A 19,248-nucleotide genomic window follows, 5' to 3' on the forward strand; every position below is an offset into this window, starting at 1 on the left:
ACGCCTAACATTTTCCCTTCCGTCGCTCTTTGCGCAGCCCTTAGCTTGTTCTCGAGCTTCTTTGTTGACCTCCAAGTTTCTTCCCCATGTGTTAGCATCAGTAGAAGGCAATGATTGCGCACTTTAATTTTCAACGAGAGTGGTAAGCTTCCAGTCAGGATTTGTTAATGTCAACCGTATGGACTGAAACCAATTTTTATTCTTTTGGAAATTTCCTTCTCGTGATAAGGGTCCCCTGTGAGGAATTGCACCTAGATAAACGTACTTCTGCACAGACTCCAGAGGCTGACTTGCGATGGTGAATTCCTCTATTCTTGCCACACTATTCAACATCACCTTTGTCTTCTGCAGATTAATTTTTAACCCTTACACTTTCATGGTTGAGGTGCCCAATCATTGGTTGCAATTCATCCCCAGCGCTTCTGAACAGGCCAATGTCATCTGCAAACCGAAGGCTGCTGAGATATTCGCCGTTGATCCTCACTCCTAAGATTTCCCAGTCTAAGAGCTTGAATACTTCTTTTAAGCCTGCAGTGAATAGCATTGGAGAGATTGGGTCTCCTTGCCGGACCCCATTCTTGATAGGTAACTTTCTACATTTCTTGTGGAGAACCAAAGTAGCTGTGGAATCTTCTAGGTATTTCCCAAAACGATCACGCGTATGCCTCCTGCACTCCTTGATTACGCAATGCCTCTATGATTGCTGCTATCTATACCGAATCAAATGCCTTTTCATAATCTATGAAAGCCATGTAGAGAGGTTTACTGAAATCCGCAAATTTCTCGATTGCCTGATTGATGACATGGATGTGATACATTGTAGAATATACCTTCCTGAAGCCAGCCTGTTCTCTTGGTTGATTGAAGTCGAGTGTTGCCCTGATTCTATTGTAAATTATCTATGTAAATATTTTATACATTAGTAAAAGCAAGCTAACGGGCCTTCAATTCCTTAAAATATATCTTCTTATGTGTTAGGATAATGCTAGCATTCTCTAGGTCTCTGGTACACCTGAAGTCCTGAATCATTGTGAATAAAAGGCCGCAAGCAATTAAAGCATAATAGCTCCTCCATCTTTGATTAAATTGACGGCTATTCAATCTTTTCCTGCCACTTTCCGCCGCGGCATGTCTTGCAAGACCCGTCTACTTCATCGCTAGTTATAGAAGCAGCATCTGTATCCTGTTCATCACTACTACAAATGAAGGTTGCGCGGCTGCTCTGGGTACTGTGCAGGTCAATATAGAATTATTCTACTGCGTTATATATATCACAAAAATGGCTGATGACATTACCCTACTTATTCTTCACTGCATACATCATGCGCTGTCCTATGCCAAGTTTTCTTCTCACTGATTTCACTCTGTGGCCATTTTTATTGCGATGGCAGTTATATGGACACTCCAGGCGCATTTCTGCCATAGCCGTCGTCGTCGTCGTGAAGTTCCACATAAAGTTCAATGGTGATACAATCATCACCGCGCGCCGTGTGCTGTCTGACGCCGTATGTCCGAATGAAGGCGTGCGAGGGTCAGCCGGCGATCGCGGCTCAAGCTGGCGCACGCAAGGGGGAAGCGCGGAGGAAGCGCGCTGTCTTCCGTCGCGCGCAACGCTTCGGAGGCATGATAGGGAGGAGGGGCCGTTCTGCACCGACGGCTGCTGCTTACGGCACGGCCGCGCGAGCGCCGTATCTTAACAGTGATCTGGGACGTGAACTAAGTGCGCGCCCACGCGTGCCTCATCTTCAAAGTGATCTGTGATGTGGACAAAGTACGCCCAGTGCCGATAGCTTCGTATGCGCTTTGCTTTCGACGTTTAGTTCGCGTTGAGGCGAGATACAGCACGAAGCTCAATTCGCTCTCTGCTGCGGCCGCGCTTCCTGACTGCCGCGTCTTGACAGCGAGCTTCCGCAGTCATGGAGTGAGATGTGTTCACGTTTACATGTGCGCGCCTGACACCATGCTTGTTAATTTAGCTAGTAAGCGAATGTTTGTAAGTTTATGCGGCCTATTATTCTTACTTGGTATAGCTGTCTGCTAATTTGCTATTGCAATCGATGCTTTGCCTTCGGGTGAAATTGCTACTTTTTTACTGCTTCCTCAAATTTTCCGACGTTATAATTGTGTATATTGCTTCCTTTTTTCTTGTTTATCAGCTTTGACAGGTCTGCTAATTCTATCTGATCTCTTGAGTTAGACCCTTTCATGCACTGTCGTTTGTTCATTAGATCCTTTGTTACTTGGGAGAGCTTCACCATGCTCTGGAAACAGGGTACAGCATAGTCTTCCAGTAGATTCCTGCTCACTGTGGCATCATCGGCAACGACATTGCTGACAGGGCTGCCCGATCGGCCCACGAAGACACCCAGACGCGAGGACGGACACTACCAGGGAACTTCGTCTGCTTGCACGCAAAAAGTCACAAGCTTTATGGAGTTCAAGTGCCTTCAATTGCCGATTGTACAAGTTGGACCCCTTGCTACGGCTACAACTGCCTTCTAGCCTTTCCCGCGGAGAAAACTTTTCTGTGCCGCTTGTGGCTGGGAGTGGCGTTCACCGACGCTTACTCATATGGTATGGGAATGGCCAAGAGCCCGATGTGCGACTCCTGTATGCGCGAGGAAACCATCGAGCACCTATTGTGTACCTGTCCTCGCCTACGACGTAGAACGCCTCTCTCTCTCAGGCCAACTTTAAACCGGCTGGACTCGAGACCGTTCTCTGAGTCAAAGATACTCGGACCGTGGCTACACCCGTCACTGGCACAAAAATCGATGCGTGCATTAGTACAGTATTTGAAGTGCACCGGTTTAAGAGACCGCCTATAGTGTCCCTGTACATCGTCCAACGTGTACTGAGTACTCATTCTCTCCCCATTTTCCTCTTTCTATTCCCCATTTCCCCTACCCCTAGTGCAGGGTAGCAAACCGGACGCTCTTCTGGTTGACCGCCCTGCCTTTCCTCTCCTTGCTCTCTCTCTTACCTACTGGTTGCCTTGGTACCTTACATCCTACTTCAATGGTTGCTTCTGAAATCAGCCTAGTTACGATTTAATTTATTACCTCTATGTTATCTTCATCTTCCCGTTCGAACGCTGCATATTTGTTTACGAGCCTGAATTGGTCGGCTTTTCCCCTACTGTGTCTAGGTTGACCTGTTTTTTTCTTGGCTAATTTTGCTCTTTCTCTCTTCAAATGGAGAGCAATCCTACACCTGACTAACCTATGATCATTGCCCGTTAGCTTACCTAACACTTGTACATCCTGCACTATGCTGGTATGGGCAGAGAGTATGAAATCTATTTAATTTCTTGTTTCTCCATTAAGGCCTTTTCAGGTCCAGTTCCTATTACTGTGCTTCTTGTAGAGGGCATTCATTATTCGCAGTCTATTCCTTTCCCCGCGAACTTCTACCAACAGCTCCCCTCTACTATTCTTAGAATCGATGCCGTAGTTGCCAGTCGCTTGTTCCCCAGCCTGAAGGTAGGGGGGGGGGGGGGGGGAGTTAGGAGGGATGGCAGCAGGTTTCCTTGTTTGCCAAGATTTTTGCGGGATTCGGGCCCTTTACTGGCGCGCCCAAGATGGGGACTGAAGACCACATCCAGGCGTCGGAAGGTGCGTATGTATTCCTCTCTGCCGGCGGCGGCCCCTTTGTCCGCCGCTGGCGGATGGTTACTTCGGCTCAGCGGGGTCCCGGCCTCGGCGGGCGCTTGCACTCTTCCTTCGTCTCCATGTCCTGAGGCAGCGCCGTCCGATCGTGCCCCCCGTCTGTTCATCTGTTTCTTCTCTTTCCATCTTATCTGCTGTGGGGTGCACGATAGCAGGCACTGGCCGACGGATAGGCGACATTACTATAGACTGGGTTCTTTGTTCTTTGTGTTTCTCTGTCGCGGCGCGCAGTCAGTGGCCACCAGCGACCATTTGGCCATGTTTTGTATAGCAATTAGATTCCGATTCGGTTGCATTGCTAAAATGTGTTGTATCGAAACCCAGCTTAATAAATGCGCAGTTCTTACCGGAATACCAGACCTAGGGTCTCCCTGCTGTGTGCGTGGGCTTGTTAGTCCCTAGATGGGCCCGGTAGGGTGCCTCGGCACACGGAGTAGGCGGAGCAGGCGCGGACGTGGCTCGGACGCGGCGCGTTGTGTGCATGGAGGCTCAGAGTGCTCGAAACCGATGGTGCACGCAGGGAAAGATGCCTGATTAACCACAAATTTTGATATATATGCACTCTGATGAAGGCCGTGCTACGGCCGATACGCAAGCAAGTAAACATGCCTTTTTCGTAAGTGTGCTCCCTCTATCTAAACTACGTGCGTACACGACCTGCAGAGCATCGTTCGAAATTATATATATATATATATATATATATATATATATATATATATATATATATATATATATATATATATATATATAATGTCACAGCTGTCACCGATTCGTCGTCGGCGCGAAGTCGATGGACGGGGTAGACAAGCCGGTTGGTCGTTCCATACTCGAGCGAACACAGTGAGAGAGTCAGAGTCGGGAGTAAACAAAAAACAAGATATTTATCAGCTGATAAATATAGACAAATTAATAAAATAAAATAATAAAAATCACAAGACAGACTAATACACCTGAACTTAATATAACACAATGATGAAGACAAATAAATACGAGCAATTAACAGTAGATATAAGAATGAAACAGGGCGCGGATCAAATCTACAAGCATACACTTAACAGTAATTGACTAAAACAAAGTTCAAAAGAAAACAACGTTCAAAAGAAAACCAACGATGTCATACGCGTGGCCGGGCAGCAGCAGCAAGTCCATAAACCGTGAAGTCGGTGGCACAGAGCTTTCCCGAAGAATGCTGGCGGGCCGATCTTGTCGAGTTGGATGCGATTGCTGGGCTGGGTTTCCCGGGAGTCCAGATTTGACGTCTTCTCTCAAGCAGGTTGAGCTAACTTGAGGCGAACTACCGTGGGCTTCGTTGCAGACGTTGGTTTGTCGTCTCGTTCGTCAACTAGTTCCTCGGAGTTCCGACGTGGCCAGGCGGCCCAGATGATACTGGACGGCACTAGCCCCCCGACGGCTTCTCAGCAGCACATAGGTTCAGCTTCTAGACTAAATAGCAGGGCCCAAAACCTGCGCTTAAATAGCCTCTCCTTTCCCTAGTTCCCTATGTAGGGAAACTGTCGGTATGCAGAATTCACCTAATTAATTCATGACTCCTCTCAAAGGTCTTGGCCGCGCCCCTTTCACCATGGACGAGGGACGGTAGATTCCCCTCTCTCCAAGGTCGAGCCCTGTCACTGTACCACACGGCCGCCCACGCACACCTCGAGGTCTGTTAATCGACGTGCCGCGTCTCGAATCGAGATGCCACCCCGTGAGGCCACGACGTTTTTGACGCCCGTAATTCGGCGTGTCGCCTTCTCGAAATTATACGCCGCACAGTGAGGACACCACGTTTCTGGGCGGCCGTTAATTGGCGTCAAAACCACTCGAAAACTCGAGAAAATATGCCGCTCCGTGACAATATATATATGACAGTGTTTGATTGTTTTATGTAGCAAAATAGTATATATCAGTGGCCTATATTTCAAATGACACTCATCCTAGGCTCCCGAGTTGTAAGATGCAGTTCAAGTGTCATGAGTGAAGATTCATGTTGGGGTTTGACAGGATTTGTCGCACATAATTATTAGTTTCCGACGTTGTATTCGGTCACTGCTCACGGGGAGTAATCTTTGTTCCGACTCAAGGGATCGTGCAGAATTTGTTGTCGCTCATGAGTCGATGCAGCGTCAACGTCAACAATAGTCTCAACGCTTTTAATTGAATTTGAAGGCCTATTAATATGCCCCCAAAACAGCTCACGTGCTTCTAATTTGGGTGGTCGAATCCTCTAGCACCAAAAGGTTGCGATAAGAGAGGCGGTGCTATATGCAGCAAGAATGCGGTGGTGGTGCACTTGAGGTGGGGGACCAGCTTTCAGCGCGGGAGTTTCTCACCAGAACCCGGGTTTGACCTATTGGAAACCGAGTGACACCAGGCACGACGAACAACTTTCGAAACTGAAAAAGACGCGCACATAAAAACTGTCCGCGCAGCGATGAGCTCGCGCATACGGCATCAGTGCATCATTTTCGTACCTTATGTGAAGGGTCCCATGTTGTCGGCGGAGCTCTCGAGGTCAGCGAATACTTTGCCCTTACATTCAAGACCGTGAGGCGGCTGCCAAAAAGTCACGGAGGCTACAAGCATTGATGAAACATTTGATCAATTAAACACTTCCTTAGGGAGCGCAACTTTCTGAAGCAGAATCTTTCGTTGGTTGTGTAAGCAGGTTTCGGCCTAATAACCACTAGCTTCTTACGTACAGCCCACCGCGAAAGGTGTAGAAGCACAGAATTCACGTAAACTTCAAGTTTCCTAGCTACTTCGTAACTCTGCCCAAATTTTAAATAAACGATGCAGTCATCGTATGTGCATTATCCACTGTACATTGTGGTTCGAGGACGGATGCATTAACTGCGACTTAATTTATTTTTTCTTGGATTCAATAATGCAAAAAAATATCGTTGTTGGCGGTACTAACGGGTATTTTTCGAGTAATTTTCATCACTAAATTTCCATGCACCTAGCTTTAGCTGCACGCCCGTGCAGCAGGCCGCCAGAAAGAAGCTTGTACGCGAATTACAAGCGACAGCAATTCAAGCGTGACAAATGATAGTGAAAAAAATATTATTAATGAGTATATTACAACAACTGCGCAATAAACCCACCGTGCGGCCTTCTGTGGATAGCGTTGCATGCACGTTGAAGTGTGCTGGAAAACCTTCTGCCGAAGACTACCTCAAGGAAAAAGGTGGGACAGTGATACCTCAATTCATTTGGCCGTCTTCCCGCGGATGTGCATTTCGGCAGAGCGCAGAATTTGCCGAAGAAAACAGTGCCGGATTATAGCGTTTCAATCAATCATGACTGTCCACGGACGACGTTTATTCCGTACATGTGCTGCTATACCCATAAGTTACAAATGCCTTTGCCTGTGCCGCCACGGGAACATCCTTCTTGTTGGTCTTCTCGTCGGCCTAGTTGTGGTCGTCTCTTCGGGAGTGGTCATCACTTCGGCACGGGTTGTACCGACGTCAGTAGACTCATAAGCACTATCGGTTCTCTGTTGATCCGTCGGCTCACCCATATTGGGAGGCCTTGCCGTGCACACTCCTTGGACGCAAACCTGGCGACAACAGAAAAAACTGGTTCACTGTTTTAGTCCTCAAACAATAGCTTCTACATCTCATTTTTGCAACCAGGTGCGAGACGCGCAACTAGCGTGAGATAACTGGCGCCGAACATCATAGTAACACCAATTTTTATGCAAAAAGGTAAGCATCACTACATGTCTGACGCAGATGTGTGTGGTACAAGCCTCTTGGTAAAAGGCAGCCGTTATTAAAATGCGTGTCCGAAGCCGACCATTGACCACCACCGACCGCCGCCAACCACGAAAAAGGCCGATAGTACCAAAGAAGGTTATTCGCTTTAATAAGAGGAAACATGACAGGTTCAGAAAAATCTAGAGCGGAGGCAGATAAGAGAGTACAAGAAATCCACATTTCTTGTGCATAAACGTAGATTAGACTAACCGGAGGCTTATGCTGCTTCCAACGTCTCCCATTACACTCTACTTAATCCTACCATACCCAAGTTCACATGTAGTTCTACGATCTAATAGCTATATGACGTGCTCAGAGTCTTTCTATTTAGATACCGGTCAGTGAGACAGGCTGTGAAAGGAGAGTATGTGCCAAAATTTACAGACGATCGCCGCAAGGCATGTAGTCCAGTGCTTCTGCTTCGTAGTGGAAGCTCATGCGCACAGGTGGCATATCGCTAAATATGGACATGATCTCCTTGTAGAAATGGCAGCGCACTTGGCAGGTTGCTTGGTTTACCTATGTGGAGGAAAAGGGAGGTTATATTGGGGTATTCCGCATCTAAGGCATGCATGGCATACAGCACAAACCGTATCGCGCTGCAAATGTAACAAATGAATCTCCGCAACAAAAATTCATTTTCTTACGGTGGCGTAATCGAACGTCGAGTTTTGTTTGTCGTAAGGCAGAACTGCGCAGAACCTTCGAAACGACACTGCCATTCCCGGGTACACGTTCTTCACGGAAGTCCCTTCCGAGATTATTTTCCAGCATGCTTCACCTGCACGTCTTCAATCAGAAAAGAAAGGCGAAGACGGAACACTGACAAACGATTATTAATACGTCACGCTTTCTAGATAATATTAAGTAAAATACCTAGAAAAACAATCGCCAAGGAAGAACACCAACCGCACGCACGCACACAAACGCGTATACAAACACGAGCGCAAGCACAAAATTCGAAGATTTTGAACCTTTTTGCCATAAGTTCAGAATCCCGATAACAGCCATTTAATTCGCTACGAATAATATAATCGCTGGCATATTACTTGAACATACTAAACGCTGTTCAAAAGCAGCGAAGAGAAATAAGGATTGTTAGGACTCGGGGTAGCGTTTAGGCCGGTGATCCTTCAGCCATAGGGATGGTTACGGCCGGGAGTAAGAGCGAGAGAAAAGGGCCTATTTTACAGTATTTACAGTGGCTCCAGATATGGTAGCCCACTCCGTGTAAGATCATATTGACTGTCTGACTCACTACATGTCTCGGCACACATGAGAACATGTCACGGCACACCACTGCATCCAAGGTGTCCGCTCATAAAACAGTCGTCTTCGCTAGTTCACCCGACTAGGGAATCTGATGACTTTGGTGCGGCCCATCAGAGGAGTCGTATTTTTCACAGAGCTCCGCGTCTAATGTTGCACCCTCGCCCTCGCATTTGGCGCAACTGCGTGGCCATCTGGGAAACGGAGATCGTCACAGTTCCCACGGTAGTAATTCCACAAAGTTGGCCCCTCGCACCAATCTGTGGCATCTCCGTGACGATCAGCTTGTCATGGTCAGTGTCGGGCACGGTCGCCGTCTGGACGGCGCTGATGAAAGGGGCTGCTTCGATGGAAACAAAAAAAAAAAAATGCGCCCTGCCGATTCGGGACTGCAACAGTACTGATAGGCAGGGAGCTTAATCAAAAGAAGTTGCTGTTAACTAACCTACACGGGAGTACTGGTAAGTAAATACAAAGAGGCGTGTGAAAGAAAAAGTTGTCGCAGTTTCACCTGAAAGGTGAAGCATCAATTGCGATAGCAAATTTGTAGAGAGATATACGGAGTAATGATATTAGCTTTATCAGCTGTATAAACTTGGACATGCAGCAGCACCGGCAACGCGCCGAACTGTTGTCGACGCCGTCGGCATTTTGCCCGCGTTCGCTCAAAATGCGTGCGGCGTTGGTGACTGTTGCCGGAGCCTCTGATATAAATAGGCACTTGGTGCCGCAGCTAAACGTCGCCTCCCTTCCCTCCCCCTTCCCCCCCTCCCCCACGGCCTCTCGCGCATCGGAAGAAGGCGCGTTTGCTCTACATATATGGTGATTGTAAAGGAGGAAAGAGACGCCTACTTCTGCAGCCCTTAAGGAAGCACGGCGCAGAACGCGCGTTTGTTCTCCGCCGTGCGTTCACTCCCCGTGAAAGAGCGCGTCCCTCGCGCCCTTTCACTCGCACATACAGCGTTCGGCGGCGCGCGGCCACGATTTCATCTCCATTGACGTCATACGGAACCTCACGGCGACGGCGACGGCGACGCCGACGGCGACGGCGACGCCGACGGCAGAAATCTGCTTTTGAGTGTCCATATAATTGCTATCGCAATAAAAAAAATGCAATACTATGCAATAATATGCCGTCGTGCCAACGAGCCCGGCTAACCTTTTTTTTTTTTTTTTTTTTTTTAAAGTAAGGCAGTGTGCGAATCAGTGATGGATCCAATTTCTTATCGGCCGCGGTATTTGGGAACGAGAATTTTGAAGAAAAAGTAAACAAAATAAAGAATCAAAAAGACAGGGAATTGTGCACACACTCAGGAAATGTCACGATCGCGCGTCTTTGTGAGTCGTGGGCGTAAGTCCAGCTTAACACGGTGCAAGCATCTGCCTCCAGTCACTGTATAATGGTCAATGCCTGGCTGATTCCATGAAATGAAGATGGCGGACGAGCCATTATAGTTGCTATTGGACATTAATCACTGAATTCGAAATTCACTTCAATAAGACTTTGCTCTGAATTTACAAAATGCAACATTTGCAGCTTTGTAGCGAATTTCTTGATAGTGTGAGCTTGCTAATCATCATCGCGCACATGACATTCACGAGAGACTACAGTGCAATAAGTGTAACGACAGAAACAAAGCAAATGTATTACGTATAAACTTTACATGCTGACAGAATATGTTGTTTAAAGAAGGAGGCTCTGTTTTGAATCTACCTTATCTGCGCCCGAAAAAAAAAAAGATTTAGCTGGCTATAGCGCCAACGTGATCTGCAGTATACTATAAACGATAACATAGTTTCACTCTATTGATGCCGAAGAAAACATGGGCAAAGAAGGAAAGCCTATTTATCAATTGGTGTGATACATTAAAGCTACTTTAGCCTCAAATTGTTAGATTAACCCAACCACCGGGCCTAAGAATACCCGAGCTGTAAATTGTTCACAAATAATGCTGAGATAACAAAATCAAAGGGGCGATGACGCCATCATGATCTACCGGGTGCTTCTACGAAGTCATTAAGTAATATTTAAAAATAGTCGTTTTGAAATAAAAGGATGGTTCATTCGGACACATGCAGTCAGTCGTGGCGACCTTGTTGTGACGGTGATACGGGGTAATTAGTCGCTTAGGTACATGAATGAAGTTTCGCGTCGTAAATCGAAATTCCTTGAACTCTAATTTATCTAAAATCTAGCTTGCTTGAGCGTGTAGTTGCCGGGCTGTTTATAACAGAATTTGCGACATTTTGGCAATCTTCCAAAGCAAATCATCCAATAAGTAAACATTCAACGTTATTTTTCTGCGTCTACAGGTAATAGATAAATATGTCCTAAAGATACAGAGCAAGCCACAATGCAGTAAATGCGGTAGTTTCTTCTAAATATGGTCATAACTGAGACAGTTCGCAAAAACCACGTATCTCCTGCTTGTTCCTGAACATTTATTTCTAAATCACATAAATCAATTTCTTTATAGTATATATAGTTGGAATCGACAAGAATTAAGCTTTTTTATTGTATATACGACAACTTTATATCCTAAGTAGAAGAGCCGCCACGGTTGCTCCAAAGCCGGAGTGGTCCCACCGGAGTGGGACCGCCACCTTAAACAGCTCCGCTGTTAGAAGGGTTTCTTGTGGTGCGTATGTTTGGCTTGGAGCTTGAAAAAAATATTTACGTTGACACGCATGCTCATCTAACAAAAGGAAAGGTCTTACCTCAGAACGTAACTAATTTGCTCCAAGGTGCACGTAGAAAACCGGTGGTGAGGCGGACCGTTGTTAACGTAGCTCATGATGTGCCCAAGACTCCACGAGCAGCGCGCGGCACCAGGATGGCCGGGCATGTTCACGTCCGGGTCATCTCCATCGTGCTTTGCACCCAGGCTGAATAAAAGTGCATGATCCCGACAGATGTGTGTCGGAGAGAGAAACGATAAGGGAAAGGCAAGGGAAGTTAGCCAAGCTTATCCCGGTTGGCTACACTGAATTGAGGAAAGAGGGAAAGGTGACTGATAGTTCTGAGAAGTTGCACACTTTGTGTGGCCATTACGCGAAACAAAATTACTTATTAGCTCAGCACACGGGGTAATATATGCTGGTGCATCTCAAGAAGCGCAGCAGCACTTGTGCGGTTTATTCGCCGCGGTAGCCCAGTACCTATGACGTGGCTCTGCTGAGCTCGAGGACGCGGGTCCGACCCCGGCCGCTGCGGCCTCATTTCGATGAAGGCGCAATGCAAAAACTCTCGCATACCCTGTATTAGGTGCCCGTTAAAGAACCCCGGGTAGTCAAAATTATTCTGAAGTCCCGCACTACGGCGTGCCTCATAATCAATTGGGCTTTTGGCACGTAAAAGACCGGAATTGATTTTAACGCTTTTGTGGCTTCGTGCATCGAAGACACACGAGGCTACGGTCCCGGGACCTGCTCTTTCGTAAACGGCTTGTAATCTAAGTGCACTAAAACAGATGTGAACACCAGGAGGCACTGTTCGTTCTAAATTTCTTTTTTTGAACAACGTGTTGTTCACAAAATATCCAACATTTATCTTACAGCAGTACTCAATCATTTCAAGTGACGCGAATATTATTTTAGATTTTAAATATGGTTGGCAAGATCTTGTCTGCTCGAGTACAGCGAATATGACCAATACGCAAAACAAATGTCCGTGAATATCCATGGCTGTAAGTTCAGCTCTACCATTTCAGTCAGGTTTGTAAGTCCATCGTAAAGAAAACAGCGGATGATTGAAGACGCGCACAATTATGTAAAACGCGCCGTAGTGTTATTTACAAGCTACTATGTAACCTTCTTAATGTGGGTCGCATGCGTGGATTGTATTTCTTATCCAATGTTTCGTTGCTTTGTTGCATTTTGTATTCACTCCTTTAAGGGCACGAGGCAGGGACCATGTATGGGGAAATAAATGAAATAAGAATAGTATATCTAACGCCGCATCCTTGAGAACAAGCTTTGCGGAACTTCAAGTGCTGCAAAAGAGACGGGGTAGCATTAGTACATGCTTCGCCACACACATCTATAGGTCACAGAAAAATTTCTCATTTCGCGCACATTTCGATGAGGGCGAAATGCGAAAACACCCGTGTACTTAGATTTAAGTGCGCGTTAAAGCACCCCAGGAGATACAAATTATTCCGGAGTCCCCTCATAATCAAATCATGGTTTTGGCACTTAAACTACACAAGTTAATTTTGAACTTTTTATTAAAATGATGCGTTTTGAGTAAAAATGCAAATCGTCGATATTCTGCCAAAGCCGGAACGGAAGCGTGTAAAAACAATTGTCCACGACTTTCTGTTTTATAGGGCAAGCAATTACAGATTAGGTCAAGCTGATTTACAAGTTAATGTTCTGTAGGGCGCCAAAATTCGTCTCTTTCGCCGACACCAGTGCTTTTCGAAGCGAGAAACTTACGTATGCGTAGGTTAGGATTGCTGCAACACTTCTGAAAATGGGACACCAGCTTCCATGACTTAACGTATGCTATTTGTGATTCTTAACTCGTATTCAATTGCAGACAATAATGTAATCATCATCATCATCAGCCCATTTTTATGTCCACTACAGGACGAAGGCCTCTCCCTGGTATCTCCAATCGCACCTGTCTTGCGCTAGCTGGTTCCAGTTTCCACCTGCAAATTTCCTAATTTCATCACCCCTCCTAGTTTTCTGCCATCTTAGACTACGCTTCCCTTGTCTTGGTATCCATTCTGTAACTCTTATGGAACACCGGTTATCTGTTCTATACACCATATGGCCTGACCAGCTCAGCACAGAACAGCCGTCATAATCCCCCGCGTTCGTTCGTCGTTGTTATTCTAACTAGACAACAAATGTACCGCTCAAGTTTTAATTCTCGCTGCGAATAAATCAACTCGTTAGCACTCAATAGGCATTCAATAGTCTATTAAGCTATAAGGCAGTACTTCTTATCTGCCTTCGTACTGCTATCTTAACTATAGGAACCATTTATTCAGTAATTTGTTCATTTAATAATTCTTGCACACGTGTGTGTGTGTGTGTGTGTGTGTGTGTGTGTGTGTGTGTGTGTGTGTGTGTGTGTGTGTGTGTGTGTGTGTGTGTGTGTGTGTGTGTGTGTGTGTGTGTGTGTGTGTGTGTGTGTGTGTGTGTGTGTGTGTGTGTGTGTGTGTGTGTGTGTGTGTGTGTGTGTGTGTGTGTGTGTGTGTGTGTGTGAACACGTGACAGTCTCACGTATTTAATACCACGACTTCTTGGTGAATTCACCCAAATTTCTGTAATTACTGTCTGGCCGTTTTTGTGCCGTCTGAACATCTAAGCTGCGGACGCAACGTCAATTGACATTTACGTAATGGGAAGCATTCACGGTATGGTAAAGAATGGTTCTTATTATCATAGAATTGTTATTCAGCGAATGGTTAATGCTTTTGAGACATGTTGCGAACTGATTCGGAGTGCAGCGCATGGTGTTTATTGCGGTTGTAATACCCGGTGTACCAAGTTGGCCCCAAAAAGGTACATTGAATAGCAGCACTTAATCAGTGGACATTGCCCTTTGGCTTAGGCCCACATTTTTAGACTGCAATAGCTTCTGAATCAACCCAATTTTTATGTATTCGCGTTTTATTGCAGTTATTTATATTTGTACTGTTAAAGTAATAGAATGAAGGGCAGAACCAGAATGCAGTTCAAACGTGGCAGACAATTAGATGGACTCATGAGACTAATAAAGTTGCAGGCATAGATTGTGTTTAGCTAGCGCAGGACATCTACGTATTTACAAATGTTCGGAAGCAAGCGTCTTTCTTTTTCCTTTTCTGCGAACGAATTTAAACTGATAAGAACATGATTGGATATTTGTGAATCTACTCAAGCTGAATATTCGAACATTCAGCTTCAGAACATATTTCTTTCAGAATTCCGAATATATTTTTCTGAAGGTTTTCCTGGTATTCCATTTCATCTTATTACCAATACAGTCGAATCCTACTATAACAAATTGCCTTATTGGCTAAAATAGTTCTATATATCAATAATTTGATATAGGTAAACTCGTCTATGGCAAACTTAGTTTTTCTGATGTCTTGGTTATAGCGAATCTTTATCGCATGTGGAAAAAAGCATGAAATTAATTCATTTATTAAAAACAAAACTGCACCTATGGTAGGCAGTAATTTCTTCCTGTGCCTAAACTTGACGAAAAACGAGATAAATCAGAATAACTACACTGTACTCTGTATTCGCGGAATGCAAGGAAGTTCACAGCACTTGACGCCCCAAGTTCGATTAATCTGGTGTCCAGTTAATTGTAAGGGTGTTATTTTATATTAGAAATCTTTCAACAAGATTTGCATGCTTGATGTAGAGAACAAATGGCTTTATCCAGGCTCGTTATATTCGCATTCGATTGTACGTCACAGTTACGGTCGATACTAAAGGTACTCACAGGTGGGCAACTTCGTGGGTGAAGGTGTGCATTCCGCTGAAAAGTCCGGGATTGTCTTCCCCCAGTGCTACGTAGGACTCTGTGCAGACCCCAGACACATAACCGATACCTATAACAAGGACATAGTCGTAAGCACGACGCATAAGAGAAGTGGCCAACGAATTTCAAGTTTTGTCAGCGCACTCATTTTGTAGAATGGTGGGTGTAATTTAACATGCGAAAGTTTATTTTGTCTCAAAGTTTGTAATCATCACCGTACTGTCCATTTCAGTATGGCAGTGTACACTACAAAATCTACGTTTGCTGCAGCAAGAAGGTGAGTACGTTAAAATCGCATTTCTTGGCATTGCATGAGATTGGAAAACAAGGCTATCTGATTCTAAGCTAGAGCTAGAGTTCTCAGGCTCAAATAGCTGTTTATGCTTCGCGTCTCTGCCACGAATGTGACGTCATGAGTCTCACTCGAGCTCCTTCATTTGGTTCTTCTGCAGCTCTGCTTTAGACAAGTATGTTCGACAAAACCGCAGTTCTTCATCGTTTTATCGGTGTCGCAGTGACAGTCTTGGAATGAACAGCTCTTATTGCATCAACGTTCGTCAAATCTTTTCTGCTGTATCCCGTTCGCAAACCGATGTCCAAAACAAGAAATAATCATGTCATCATAAATAAAAATAATATGGCGTACGAACAGCTTCTACTTAGCGCACTCTGCGCCAGAGCTGTTCAGCCGGGTCCTATTCGCAACAACGCATGATCACCGTTATGTCGCAAAGACAACTGTAAATGTTCACGGATGGGATGGCAGCGCAACCGGCATGAAACCTGTGTCATTTTGTTATGAAAACTGACGCGGCAGCCAGTTGCACCATGGCAACGCCTTCAAAGCACCTTAATATCAGTAGTAGCTCACTGCTCCAGATTACTTTAGAGCGTCTTAAAGGCCGACTGCAACGAAATTTTTCACCACTTAGAAAACCTATAGTTTAGGATTGTATAGATATATAGCAGGACCATTATTAGTGGCATGCGTGCTTCTGCGTTCTCCCTCTTATACGCTTGAAATTCGTGTGGGTGCGTTAAGAAAAGCCCGCAGAATTAGAAGTTTTGGATGCCGAAAGTGGAAAAAAGCGCCGCGTTAACCACTTACTACAAATGAGGCAGAACCTAGGACACTAAGAACCTGCGCGGTGGCTCGGCATCACTTCTGAGATTAGGCAGTGCCAACCGGGCACTGAAAAGCTCGCAGGCGATGTGCTGTAACTTTGGTCACATCCGCTAGCCACCGGCTGGACGCGCCACCGGCTAAATTGCTATTTAACGGCTGGTAATAGCAAATTCAAACCCAGCCAGTCATGCAGCATGCCAGGACTGATTCAATAGTGTACACCACTACTGATTTAGTTTTGGTTTAGAATTTAGCTTTTCGGGCTCTTCATAGTGTCGGTACTTTGCAGTATAGTGTTTTTAGCATTGTATAACTTTCAAGGGTGCGGTGTATTCTGATGGTAATGTTCTCACTAATGCATAAGTTCTGCACTGAGTGAGTCGACAGCCTGCAGCCCCGCTCGCAAGTGATGCAAAGAAACTAAAGGTGAAATCTAGACTGCCCCTCGAGTAATCGGACCAAGAACAATTGGATTGATTTAAGGAGACCACGGTGGTACGTAAAAAAAGTGCAACAAGGCAAAATGTGCAATGTTCCTTTTGATATTGCTCATAACTGTGGAGCATTGCCCTGAACAAAGCGCAGGTAAACGTTTACTTGAGAAACCCCGCCTACAGCATCATGTGATTGTAGACCATACTCGCGTTGTTATTGGTGGTCCGGAGCGCTTCGATATCAGTGTAATTACCAATGCGTCGTTAAGGCGTTCTGAGGCATAACATTTGCTCCCTGTCATTCATGTGCAGCTGTCCTGACTTTTTTCCAACGTGACGTCATCTAATATTATGTTTCAAAGTAACATGATATATTGTGTGGTGAAGAGGCCTGCAATGGAGGGTGCTCGCATTTGCAATATCGTTACAATAAATAAATAAATAAATAAATAAATAAATAAATAAATAAATAAATAAATAAATAAATAAATAAATAAATAAATAAATAAATAAATAAATAAATAAATAAATAAATCTGAATGGCTCATTTCTTATTAGTGGCATGCGTGCATCTGCGTTCTCCCTCTTTACTCCTCTTCTATTAGCCATCTTCTATTCCCAGAATATTATTATTACCTGGCTTGAGGTCAAAAAACAAAGTAAAAAATGTTTTCACTACCGTCGCTTGGTAAACAACGTGCAGGTAGCCTCACTCACCCAAGCCAGCGTCAGTCAGTGCACCATTGTAAAATGTAAACACGTTGCGCCTGCATAAATAATAAGGGTAGCACTTTGTACATTGTAATTAAGGATACTTTCTTGGTGGCGAAAATGCAAGGGCAAAAACAAACATACCCGGTTGCGAGGAACACAACAGTCTGGGCGGCCGTACTCGTTCTTTTTCCCGACAGCGTGCTTTCTGAACAATGTTATTGTTCCGTCGTCAAAGAGATATCCGGGCTCTGGGGACACAACGTAGGCTTCTTGCTTTGGGTGCAGGCAAAAGCGACAAATATTGAGCGTTGACAACTTAGAGGGCTATAAGGAAGGCCAGGACGTGATAACCATCTTACCATAGCTTTTTCCACGCCGGTAAGAAGCAGCTTCACCCCTGGATTTGAAGCAGCTCTGTACCTTATATTTGCCTAAGCGGGAAGAATGGAACAAGGCAAGGTCGAGTTTTCCTTTTGCGGCAAAGCAGCAGATATACTTATCGGAACAGAATCGGTGAACTCAAAGTCTTAAGACGAAGCACGCTGAACACTCACGCAATTCTCTCGAAGAAGCGGTAGCGAACCTTCGTTACCTTTAAAGCACTATAGCAATACCGAACAATATAGAGGTCAATAAGTGCTGTGAGGCAATGCTTAGACCGCAGGTCTCCTCTACTCCTCAATTCATCCGGAGGAAGGCACATGCACTGCACCATAGCATTTCTGAAGTTTCTTTCATAACAAAGTACCCCATTGTATAGGGTAGCGAACCAGGTGCAATCTAGTTAACCTACCAGCCCAATTCCTTTCCTTTCCTTTCTCTCTCTGTAATGAAGCTCCGTTTCTGTAATCGAAGTGCAGTATAACATATAGCCCCACATTCCTGTCGCCACGTGGGTGCGGCCCGCAGCCGACCGTCCCCTTGACCCCTCAGGATAATTTTTGAAAAAAAGTTCATTGACTGGCTGACTGACGATGACTAGCAATTGTATTCTAGGTTCTAGTGTAATATCACGCCTCAAGACCGCCGTATTTTTCTGAAAAGCATGACCATGCAAGAAACACGCGGATGCACATGGAATTATCTGGAAACTGAATTATATAGTGTGAGACTCTCCCCATTTTGCATCACTAAGAGAAAGCTAACTCACACGAAGCCTTAATATGATGGCAGATCAGAAGGCTCAGCAAGAGGACACAGAGCGTGGTTCCTAACTTTTGATATTTGCAGCTTACGATATTGACCGCTGTAAGAATGGTAGTCTAATTGTGTGTGCGTAAAAGAGTACGAGTTCGTTTGCACCAGTCTTGTGGCTGAAGTTGTAAATACCTAGAATGAAAACTCTATCGCTTATCACTGCGTCGGAATTCGGCCATTAAAATAAAGAACCTCAATTGTTAAGCCAACGATGCGCGTGTTCGCATATGCCTGTATACGTCCTGCCTTTCAGCGTGGCCAGTCTTGGTAAGGGGACTTCACTTATAGTAATGTTTATTTAAGCGTCTCACTAATCCAGAATATTTATGGCACAATCAGTGGTTTCTTGCTGTAAATAAGTTGAACAGAAAAGGATCAGATTAAGAATAAATGATGGCAGCAAAGTTCTTCATTCTTCGCTTTTGCTGATGACAGTGTCTTGCTGACTCTGACAAATTACAAGATGAATTTGCATGCATCGACACGGCTTATTGCATGCAAGAACGTACGCTGTAGGTTTCAGAAAAATAATGCCACTGAATTAAGACGTAATACCGATTCGTATTAAAGTTGAGAGATCTGATATTCT

General features: G+C 45.1%; 1 protein-coding gene across 1 annotated transcript in view; it reads right to left on the minus strand.

Moving 5' to 3' along the window:
- Positions 1-7,810: 7,810 nt before the first annotated feature.
- Positions 7,811-19,248, minus strand: part of LOC119463897 (venom metalloproteinase antarease-like TtrivMP_A) — a 29,195-nt gene continuing 17,757 nt past the window's right edge. Inside the window, 8 exon segments of the mRNA XM_037724718.2 lie at positions 7,811-7,951; positions 8,080-8,221; positions 11,420-11,587; positions 15,150-15,258; positions 17,466-17,515; positions 17,604-17,623; positions 17,625-17,735; positions 17,822-17,893. Coding sequence (XP_037580646.1) covers positions 7,811-7,951; positions 8,080-8,221; positions 11,420-11,587; positions 15,150-15,258; positions 17,466-17,515; positions 17,604-17,623; positions 17,625-17,735; positions 17,822-17,893 — 813 coding nt within the window.

The sequence above is a fragment of the Dermacentor silvarum genome, chromosome 9 (assembly GCF_013339745.2).
Source record: "Dermacentor silvarum isolate Dsil-2018 chromosome 9, BIME_Dsil_1.4, whole genome shotgun sequence".
In the NCBI taxonomy this organism is placed as follows: domain Eukaryota; kingdom Metazoa; phylum Arthropoda; class Arachnida; order Ixodida; family Ixodidae; genus Dermacentor; species Dermacentor silvarum.